The sequence below is a fragment of the Biomphalaria glabrata genome, chromosome 2, assembly GCF_947242115.1.
Source record: "Biomphalaria glabrata chromosome 2, xgBioGlab47.1, whole genome shotgun sequence".
Lineage (NCBI taxonomy): Eukaryota > Metazoa > Mollusca > Gastropoda > Planorbidae > Biomphalaria > Biomphalaria glabrata.
Window position 1 is genome coordinate 3,122,569 of NC_074712.1, and position 10,887 is coordinate 3,133,455.

Here is a 10,887-nt window from a genome sequence, read left to right on the forward strand (position 1 = left end):
CTACATAAAGATCAGCTACTTTATGTGTTCATTTAAACTCAGCATTCGCCCATACAAGAGTTTGAACAATATATGGACATAGTGTTACTGTCAAAAAGTACGAAAATATATTTCAGCTTAGCTTTGTCTTCTTGATCGTTATTGAACTAGTTTATACCATTAATTTACCTTGTCAAAGTTCCCTATTCAGACCTTGTGGTCTATAGGGTCATCTGTTTCTGTAGCCTACGGTTAACGAGGGTGTCAAGTGGCCAGCACAACGACTTTCACTTTTCCCCAATTAATGTCAGGGTGGACTCGTAGGCGCACGAAGATCCCGAAATAAAAAATCCCAGCCTTCACCAGGATTCGAACCCTGGACTCCCGTTCGGAAGCCAAGCTTTACCGCTCAGCCACCGCGTCTCCTTGTCACTATGAATGATACATATCCTGTTCATTTGGTAATATCCACACAGAGCATTGTACCTAACATAGGTACTGGTATAAATAGCTTAGAAGATGAATTGATATCTACCAGTGACAAAGAAAAATTTGTTTTTGCAAATCATGTGGTCATTTGCACGGCCCTGGGTTTATTCTCTCTAGTCGTGAATGTTGCCAATTTGTGCGTTTTTGCGGTGCAAGGTCTTAAGAACTCTATTAACATAAGTCTCTTCTCCCTAGCTATTTCCGACATGGGCCGAATCTTATTCACAGAGTGGATGGCTGTGTGCTGGAACCCTTCCACTGATCAGCTTAACGTCCCTGTGATGTTTAACGAGCTGTTATATCTGAGTGCGGGCTGGCCTGCGGGTTGCGCCAACAACATCTCCATGTTCATCACAGCTTACGTGACTTTGGAGAGGTACCTCTGCACGGTGCTGCCCCTGAAGATCAAGAAAATCATCACCCCGAGAAGAACCGTGGCGGTCATCGTAAGCATCTACGTCGTCTGTGTTGCATACGTAGTCCCGGAGTACGCCTACGTTTACTACGACTGGAACTTCTACCCTGCTCTGAACAGAACGATGCTGGGGCTGGCTTTCAGGAGCGAATTCCTGGATCTGAAAGGCCTTTCATTTTTAATTCACGCCATCCTGGTAGTATCAGGGCTTTTCAGTGTTAGCCTTTTCAGCGTTCTGCTTGTGACACAGTTGAAGAGGCAAACGAGCTGGAGAAAGAGGCACACCAGAAGTGAGAATCACGCGGAAGCCTTAACGTTGCGAGACCGGAAGTCGTCAGTCCTCATAGCTGTGCTGGCTTTGTTCATGGCGCTAGTTGACGTTCCCATGGTAACCCTATCCTTGGTGCAAACATTTGTCAAGGACTTCAGCGCTTACGGGAGGCAATCCAATCTCTTTCACGTCGCCTGGTCATTTGACTTCATTGTTGGAGTTTCTCAGCCTAGTATTAATTTCTTTGTTTATTACAAAATGAGTTCTAAATATAGGCAGACATTTTTATCTTGCCTTTCCCGTTCAACATAATCAAGAGCTTTATAACAGTACAAATACCACTACATGTGAGTTTCTTTGATAAAAACATTTCTTCGATGCATCAGTAGTAAGCCAGCTTTCCTCTTAATGTGACCATTGCAACAGCTTACAGTATGTATTTTCCCCAACACCTATCTGGCAACTATAATTTAAAAAGTTGGGGTAGATTTAGAAACTTCTTAAAATGATAGAACGTCAACTAATCTCACTACGGCACTGGGTTACTTAGTTCTGGATATCAATCATTCGATTATAGATCTTCAAGTGTTCAACGGTTTGGTTTCATTTTAGCATTAAAAAACAACTAAAACAATGAATGACCATTATTATTATAGCTTTTATACAGCGCTACTTTCATCCTTATAGCTCAGAGCGCTTTTGGTCCAATCTCTTTTGTGGACCAGTGTGGGGGGGGGGGGAAGGGGAGGGGGGTTTCCGTGCTGCCTTTAGTCCCCTTCTAAGTAGCCAAGCCAAGTTCAAGCACACTTAGCCTCTCGACCTCGCTTCCCACTAGAGCCCTTGCTTAGTCATTACTATAGTTACATGTTTACGAAAACTAAGAGCTACCTAGTAACAATAGAAGTATGCATGAACAAAATAGTACTACTCCATCAAAGTCAAGCTACAACACATCGAATAATTGAATTTCATATCATTGGAGACACCAGAAGATGAGTATTAGTCAATCATAGTTACGACAAAATAATATGACAGTAACAATAATAATAAGAATACGAGACAAAAATTAATAAAGATCATAGATTCTTACAATAGTCACTCTTGTTCAATTATATGTTGGTTTATTTTGTTTTAATTATTTACACTGTTACCCAGAAAGTCTAAGTGTTCAGACAGGAGATAGGGGTAGTGCTCATGATATATATATATATATATATATATATATATATATATATATATATATATATATATATATATATATATATATATATATATATATATATATATGTGTGTGTGTGTGTGTGTGTGTGTGTGTGTGTGTGTGTGTGTATGTATATATATATATGTGTGTGTGTATTTATATAGTGTACACATATATGTTCAGAGTCCCAGATACGTTTAGTGCCTTTGTTATGCATAGCGCCCAGATATTAACAATGACCAGAGATGAGTTGTGCACATCTATGTGTAGTGGCTAGTCAAGATATGATAAGTGCCCCCGTTATGTGGAGTGCCCATATCTTTTCAGTGACTAGAGATTACAGTGTACATATATGTGTAGTTGCTAGTCAGATATGGTAAGTGCCCCCGTTATGTGGAGTGCCCATATCTTTTCAGTGACTATAGATTATAGTGTACATATATATGTAATCCTCAGATATTATTATGAGTGTCCTAATAATGGATATTATCCAGATATGTTCAGTGCTCAAATATAGTTCCCCTGTATTTTCATCGCAGAAAAATGTATCCAGTGGACAAATATGACTAGTGCCCCAATATGCATATGGCTTAGATATGTTTAGTGTCCACATAGTTATAGTGTCCCAATATGCACATTGCTCAGGTAAGTTCAGTGCCCAGATATATTGCCCATATAACTTCAATGCCCAGATGTGTTTAGTGCTTAGACATGCATAGTGGCCAAACATGTATAGTTCACAGAAATGCATCGATCAAGATATGTAAAGATCCTAGAAAATGTTTAAGCTCTACCAGGTAGTTTCTGATTGTTGATTTCTAAGAACTATATTTTATTAGCAATCTAGGCTGTCTGATCTATTCAAAGAAAACAAAGTATGATATTAAAAAAACACATGCAAGAAATGAAAAATTTTTTAGCATGTTTACGGTATATCGTTTTGATAATATGACACACGTAATAAATAAGATTGTAACGCTACACTAGAATATCAAGGCATGGATTTGTCATAAAAACGTCCAGTCAAAAAGTATGTGATTAGAATGATTACAGTAAACAGCCTCTGAGAGAGCAACAGCAGACATGAAAGAAAGAATTGTTAAAACACAAATAACAGAACCCCGAGTGTGAGAAAAACTAAACAATTTTGAAAATCATTTTAAAAAAAACAGAATAAGGCTCAATCTTAACAAAATATTAGACTAATACAATAGAAAAAAATCTGGACCAAAAAGTGATTGATATAGTTAAAACAAAGAATTTTTTCCCCCTAAGAAATTAGCTTCCTTTTATGCAGTGTAGCAAAGTCTTGCTAAATAGACTCATTCATTGTTGATCAGTCAAAAGACATTGATTGTCTATTATTAAATTCTTAAACTAGGTCAGTCTTGTCAATGAAATTGAGCTGAATCGCTAATATCGTTGTTAAAAACTTCATAAACTGTCAAATTAAAGTTGGCATTGTCTTTGAATTTATTATTGTGGATTGTTTCGTTTGTTTGTAAAGAAACTGAAATGATCATTTTGTATCTACAAAGATAGACTAATCATTTACCGCCTCCTATTGAGCCACGGAATTCTGGTATTTAGCTTACCCACTTCAACAACAGGTATATGTTTAGAAAGACATGATCTGTTCATCTGACTAAAACACCGGCAATTTCGAATCATAAATTAAAGATCGTCATTGTTTGTATCTTAAATTTGAACGTCTGAGACTCTACCTTTGAACTGATCGCTTGTTGAAAAAAGGTTTTATTTTAAGTGGCAGAGAAACTTCATCTTACCCTTCAATTAAATCTTTTCTTTAATGTATTTAACAGTCACTGAAGTTTGAAAAGAAACTCGGTTAAATATCGACTGTCATTATCCCAGGGATCTCTATAAGAACGTCCCCCAAGTGACACTTTCAAAGAATAACGACCAGACTTGGTCGATACGTTATTGGTTCAACACATTTCTTCCATTTCTGAATCATTTTATGTCAGTGACATAGAAGACATGGAAGAGAAATATCAGAGTGATCTTATCATTGACGAAATCATTGTTTCACACACTCTGGTGACAGCCGGTCGAATGCAAAGTAGTCTTTTCCTACACAGAATAATCCTGTGTACTATCACAGGCAGTTTTGGTCTGGTGTCTAATATCATCAACATCTGTGTCTTTGCCAGGCAAGGGTTAAACTCATCGATTAATATCAGCTTCTTCGCTTTGGCCATTACGGATGTTTTCCGAATCGTGGCGGTGAATTGGATGAATCTATGTTCATCCCACATAATCCAGTCGCTAGATGTGTCATTTGTATTGGTGGAGCTATCGTATCGTACAGCAAGTTGGTCCATACGATGCGCCAATAGAATCACCATGTTTACCGCAGTGTTTATCACCGCCGAGCGATGCCTCTGCATTATGGTCCCTCTGAAAGTCAGGAAAATTGTCCCCCCTTTTAAAAGTGTTGCGGTCTTAATCACCATAGACGTTTTTAATGTGTTCGGATTTGTTCATGAATGTATGTCGGGTAACTACAGCTGGACATTTGCTGCAACCCAAAACAAGACGTTAATAGCGTTGAAGGTTAGAAGTAACAGCGCTGAGAATGAAGGAATGGCTTTCACCCTTCACGCTGTTCTAATGAGTGCCGGTCTCTTGTGTGTTGTCGTCTTCACTGCTGTACTTGTGGTGAAGCTGAATCAAAAGACACAATGGCGGTTGGAAAGCACGAGCGACGACAGACAGCGCGAGACGTTCAAGACTAAAGATCGTAAGACTGTCAAAATGGTGATCCTTGTGGCTGCCGTCATGGTCGTTTGTTACACTCCGGCTGTCATGCTGTCCGTCGTCTCGGCTTCATGCCCAGAGTTCAACGTTACTGGCCCACTAGCTTCACTGTTTCATGGCGTCTGGACTGTGGTCTTTGTGCTGGGTACAGTCAACGCCAGCGTCAACATATTTATCTACTACAGTATGAGCACCAAATATAAAGAAGATTTAAAACAGTTGCTGCGAGTAACGACCTTTATATAAATATAAATCACATAGACTAGTACTTGAAGTACTTGGTAGCCGATTGGTTGACAATCACTATGGATAGTTGTAAATCCTAGATTCTTAATGTTGTTATTTTACATTTTATAAAGCAGCTGTTCTCAACCTTTTAAGCTCGGCGACCCCTTTTTACAACCTCCCACTCTGCCGCGACCCCACAACCCGACACACACATACAGCAATAGAATAGTAGACAATAGCAATCCATATTTTCGATGGTCTTAAGCGACCCCTGGCAAATGGTCAATCGACCCCGAAGGGGGTCGCGACCCACAGGTTGAGAACCCCTGTTATAAAGTCTACCAATTTCGGAAGGATGCCAGAATATCTTGAAAAAACAGGGCTATTTATTAGCTTCGCTACATTCAATTTGTAAACTTAATTTTGTCTGTCGGACATTTTATCTCAATAAACATTCTCTCTTCAATTGTTTACCAAGCTTATATCTACTCTGTCTGTCTGTATAGTAAAAAGTTTGTACACGTTATTTCTCCCACACCCATTCTCGGATCAAGTTGAAACAATTATTCATTGGCGTAGACAAGACATTAACCCAAATTTTTTTTTAAAGTTACCAATGAGTTTTAATTACTGGTAATTTAAATATTTTCTTTGATACCAACAAAGGAAACTAATCCTTCAGTATTCACAGACATGGCTAAATGTGTTGGGTTTAGGGCAAGCAGAAATGTCAATGATCGCATGTGGTGAACACACCAGAAGTTGGATCGGGTGATTAAAATTTGTGACCGTACACTTGCATCGAGGATCGCCCTCTATAGTCACATGACAAGTTAAAACAGAATTGGCCTACTAAATTCCTTTTCAGAGACCGAAATTTCTTTGAGAGGGAAAAAAAACTAATCTAAAATCTAAAAAACCTGAGATCACCATCTGGACAATCTACACCTTAACACAATTTTGTTTTCCTTTCAAACTACTTCACTCATTAATAGCAGAAACAAAAAAAAACGGAAGGATGGACATGGACCCAGGACATGAATGCCAGAGTCCCATGTTGTGGACCTGAAGTCCACTGGTCTTAAGAACCAATCTAATCTTGTGATCTAATAACTTTATGAAATAAGAACAACATGTCTTTTAATAGTTAAAACACATGGTGGTTAGGCCAATAATAGAATATGCATCCTCCGTTTGGGACCCCTCAACTCAAGAAAACATTAAGAAACTGGAACAGACTAGAGCAGTGAGATTCATAACAAACGAATATTCACATTTGACTAGAGCAGTGATGCCCGAAATACGGCCCGCGGGCCAGATCCGGCCTGCGACGGTTCTATCCGACCCGCCGAAACGTCGACACAACGTGGAGAAAATTCCCCCCTCCAAAAAAATATAATTGAAAAATGTATCTTTACTACTGTAGGGCTTTCATATTTTCTCTGATTAATTGATACCAAGACCTTTAATGTTTTAATGTCTATAAACAGGGAAAGAAGAATCTACCAGAACCAGTGGGCGCATCTTTACGGTTTTTTGTGGAACATGATGATAAGCCAACATCTTTGTTTTATAAAGAAAGTGTGGCTGTTAAAAAATACAACATCGACAATTCGACATATATATCAGCATTATAAAATAAATATGGCGGCATCCTCGTTTTCAACCACGAATAAAAGATTGATTAACTACAACTAGACATTGGAGGGTCGATGGGAATATTCACCAAAAAGGGACAAGAAAATGAGTCGATTTTAAAGACATCTACACCATTGCTAACATTGGATGGATGGCTGCCTGGTCGTGCGGTTTGCACGCTGGACTGTCGTTCAGATTTATCGATGGTCCCGGGTTCAAACCCTGCCCGCTCCCATCCCCCGTCGTCCTGCGGGAGGTTTGGACTAGGAAGTAATTATCTTCAACTCTGAAGGAACATCCGAAACATGTAAAACATTTTTAAGTAAAGAAATGATTTTTTTTTTTGTCGCGTAAAAAAAATATAAACGTCAAATATCACACGAATGTAGGTGTGCTGGTAAAATAATACAGAACGATTGCATTTAGTTTTTGTAACTTTTCGGTCATGTGGCCCGCGAAACGAGTTTTGGAAATTAAAATGGCCCGCAGGTCGAATTAGGTTGGGCATCACTGGACTAGAGTAACACCTTTAGTAAAATCACTCAATTTAGAAAACCTTCAGGACGGAAGACTCAAAAGTAAAGTAGCAATTATACATAAAACACTAAACCATAATCGTCAAATACAAAAACAAAATTTAATAAAATACTCTGCAAGACACAAAGATAAAAGCATATCCTTTGTCCCATATGCTAGGACAAATTTGTACAAATACTCCTTCTTCCCTAGTGCTATTAGAGCATGGAATGGGTTGCCTGAGCTAGCCAGGAAAACCAGTGAATTGGCAGAATTTAAGTCATTGGTTAATATGCATGACTAAATGCATGACGCGTAGGACGCAATCATCTTCTTTTTTTGAAGTAACGTCTGTATTATATAAGATAAGATAAGATAAGAACATATTTTACTGCAAACATAATTTCAAGAATAAAAGGACGCCGATTAAGTTACATATATTATATTATTTCTAGCATCTAAACTCTACAGTTTACAGATTTCAAATTTCCATCTTCTGTCATGCGCGCCATTGTGATAACAACTAAATGCACCTTTCACAGCGTGGCCTTCAGGGACATCGAGGGTAAGTTTCTCGTCATAGTCGTTGACGAAGTTGGTCATGAAGCAGCCGCTGGTTTGTTTCTCCACCACCCTGCAACATTGAAATTTGAACCGTCTGTCTTCCGGGCGGTTGTCATGGTAACTAGATACTCCGGTCATGACGGTCTCATCAGGACAGGAAAAGGCAACCATTTCTTCAAAAGCGTTGACGTGATCTGATTAAACGAAACAATTATGATTTTTTTAAAATCTTATTACACGCTCTGTCACGTTCCTATACATAGAAAAACAAATAATACCATTCCCTATTTATATACATATGTATATATATATATATCATGGGCGTAGCCAGGATTTTTTTCGTTAATCTGCTAATCTTACCTACTTAGGCTTAGATCCTACCGCGCCGTTCGGCACATTGGGCGGAAAGCTGTCTCCGCAAAAATCTGTCGCTGGCAATGTCTGAAGGCTCTTCCCACCTGGTGTTCACTGCTCAGCGGTCCTCCATGAAAGCGTGGCGCCAAGGTATACTATGATTCCGCTTTCCTCGTAATGGCCTCCATGTCGCAACTCTTGGTATGCGTAATTCATTTTGACCAAGAACGTGTTCCACAAACCTCATACGACGCTCAATCACAACCTCACTAAGTTGTCGGCTCCCAGTTCGGAGTTTCCTTGATTGAGACCCGATCTCTATAACTGACTCCTAAAAGCCGTCTCAGCCTCTTTCTTAAACCACATTAAGTCTTTTTTTCAATTTTGGCAAATGACTTCCATGCTATTCACTGCACTTTATTAATGGAGCCCAGCGACTGGTAGAAATGTGTAACCTCTCTTGGATACGCTCTTGGAATTTGGTGACTGTAGTTTGCTTTAGATTTAGTTTTATCGTCAAAACCATCTGTTGGGGGGTTTTAAACTAAAAAATCTCTCGAGTTCTTTTTAAACAAACTCAAAATCCCCTTAGCTACGCTCATAGAATTAGGTGAATGTAGTTTGCTTAAGAATAATATTGAAGAGGGTTTTTTTCAACCTCAAAACTATCTGTAGGGGGATTTTAAACTCAAAACCATCTGGAGGGGTTTTAAACTTTGCTTTTTTTTATATTGAAGAGGTGGTTTTTAGCTTGAAACCCCGGTGGACGGGGGTTTTAAACTCAAAACCCTCTGGATGTGGTTTAAACTTAAAGCCTGGAGGGGGGGGGGGTTAAACCCCCCCCCTGGAAAGGGATTTCAAACTCATTTCCCCCCCCCCCACACACACACACATTGACTGCGCTGGGGCAAGTGATGGTTTAATATTAAAATCTCACCTAAAATAAAGAAAATCAAAGCAAAAAATCAGTCACAAAATTACACACACCCCCAAGAACACCCCCTTCTGGCTACGCCCATTATATATATATATATATATATATATATATATATATATATATATATATATATATATATATATATATATATAATATGTGTTTACTGACAAGAAAATTTACACATTTCCAGTATTATTAAACTTTATAACGCTTATAAAAGCCGGTAACAGAAATACACCAGAGCTAGTGGCTGAAGATTGTGTAAGGCATATTCTACACTGCGTTAATCATCTACGATGTTCCATCCGTGTATAAGTGTAAGTAACCCATACTTATACCAGTACCGAAGCTGCTAAACGAATGGAATGAACGACTATAGACCAAAGTCACAAGTAATAATTGTATCGAAATGAATGATGTTTATATTAAGTTTTTTGCATAACATGATAAACATATAAACTATTTCTAAACGTATAACGTGCGCATTGTGTATATTGCTCTTATGGTCAATGTAGATATAAACAAGATAGACAAGAAACGTAAATTGTATATATGATATACCTGACCAGTTACAAGTGTCCGTCTTGCCAACGGTCCGGCAGAGAAACTCCCATCGTCTGTCTTCGGCTCCGTTGTGATGGACACTTGATATGTAGCTGAGGATTTGAGCAGCAGGACATTGGAAATCAAAAGGCTGGTCGTAATTGTTGACGTAGTCTGCCTCTGTAACCAAAAGCCCACTAAATGCTACTATAATGCACGATATCAGAGTCATGGCTGCTGTGATGAATAGAACAACAGCAGGGCTCAAATTTTCTCTCTAGAATTGATTACTCCAACTTGTTTGGGACTGATTTTTATAGAGCTAGACATTATAGTGAAATCAGAGCTGGCTATTGTTTTGTCAAAGTCGTAGGTGGCAACAGTTTTATAAAATTAGAAGTGGCACCTTTTTTTTTCTGAAACCAGAGGTGGCGTCAGTTTAGTGAAATCAGAGTCGGCAACAGTTGAGTGAAATCAGAGTCGGCAACAGTGTAGTGAAATCAGAGTCGGCAACAGTTTAGTGAAATCAGAGTCGGCAACAGTTTAGTGAAACCAGAGTCGGCAACAGTGTAATGAAATCAGAGTCGGCAACAGTTTAGTGAAATCAGAGTCGGCAACAGTTTAGTGAAATCAGAGTTGGCAACAGTATAGTGAAATCAGAGTCGGCAACAGTTTAGTGAAATCAGAGGTGGCGTCAGTTTAGTGAAACCAGAGGTGGCAAAAGTTTAGTGAAATCAGAGTCGTCAACAGTGTAGTGAAATCAGAGTCGGCGACAGTTTAGTGAAATCAGAGTCGGCAACAGTTTAGTGAAACCAGAGGTGGCGTCAGTTTAGTGAAATCAGAGTCGGCAACAGTTGAGTGAAATCAGAGTCGGCAACAGTGTAGTGAAATCAGAGTCGGCAACAGTTTAGTGAAATCAGAGTCGGCAACAGTTTAGTGAAACCAGAGGTGGCGTCAGTTTAGTGAAATCA

General features: G+C 38.9%; 3 protein-coding genes across 3 annotated transcripts; 2 read left to right on the plus strand and 1 right to left on the minus strand.

Annotated features, from left to right (window-relative positions):
- The first annotated feature begins 674 nt into the window (after positions 1-674).
- On the plus strand, positions 675-4,208 carry LOC106068588 (uncharacterized). The gene is made up of 2 exons (XM_056022151.1): positions 675-1,271; positions 4,179-4,208. The coding sequence occupies exons 1-2, from the start codon at positions 675-677 to the stop codon at positions 4,206-4,208; spliced, it is 627 nt and encodes a 208-aa protein (XP_055878126.1).
- Positions 4,209-4,356: 148 nt separating this feature from the next.
- On the plus strand, positions 4,357-5,382 carry LOC106079061 (uncharacterized). Its single transcript, XM_013240179.2, has one exon. It carries the CDS (start codon positions 4,357-4,359, stop codon positions 5,380-5,382), a length of 1,026 nt encoding a protein of 341 aa, XP_013095633.2.
- A 2,562-nt stretch (positions 5,383-7,944) lies between these two features.
- LOC129924431 (dermatopontin-like) lies at positions 7,945-10,250 on the minus strand. The gene is made up of 2 exons (XM_056018757.1): positions 9,935-10,250; positions 7,945-8,276 (listed from the first exon to the last, which is right to left on the minus strand). Exons 1-2 carry the CDS (start codon positions 10,146-10,148, stop codon positions 7,984-7,986), a joined length of 507 nt encoding a protein of 168 aa, XP_055874732.1. The 5' UTR covers positions 10,149-10,250; the 3' UTR covers positions 7,945-7,983.
- Positions 10,251-10,887: the final 637 nt, after the last annotated feature.

Bases quoted from the DNA above. Each gene is read 5' to 3' on its own strand.
- LOC106068588 (XM_056022151.1), top strand. From the start codon at position 675: ATGGGCCGAATCTTATTCACAGAGTGGATGGCTGTGTGCTGGAACCCT. The intron at 1,272-4,178 runs GTAACCCTATCC...TGTATTTAACAG, and splicing joins CGCTAGTTGACGTTCCCATG to TCACTGAAGTTTGAAAAGAA.
- LOC106079061 (XM_013240179.2), top strand. From the start codon at position 4,357: ATGGAAGAGAAATATCAGAGTGATCTTATCATTGACGAAATCATTGTT.
- LOC129924431 (XM_056018757.1), bottom strand. From the start codon at position 10,148: ATGACTCTGATATCGTGCATTATAGTAGCATTTAGTGGGCTTTTGGTT. The intron at 8,277-9,934 runs GTATATCATATA...TCGTTTAATCAG, and splicing joins GGACACTTGTAACTGGTCAG to ATCACGTCAACGCTTTTGAA.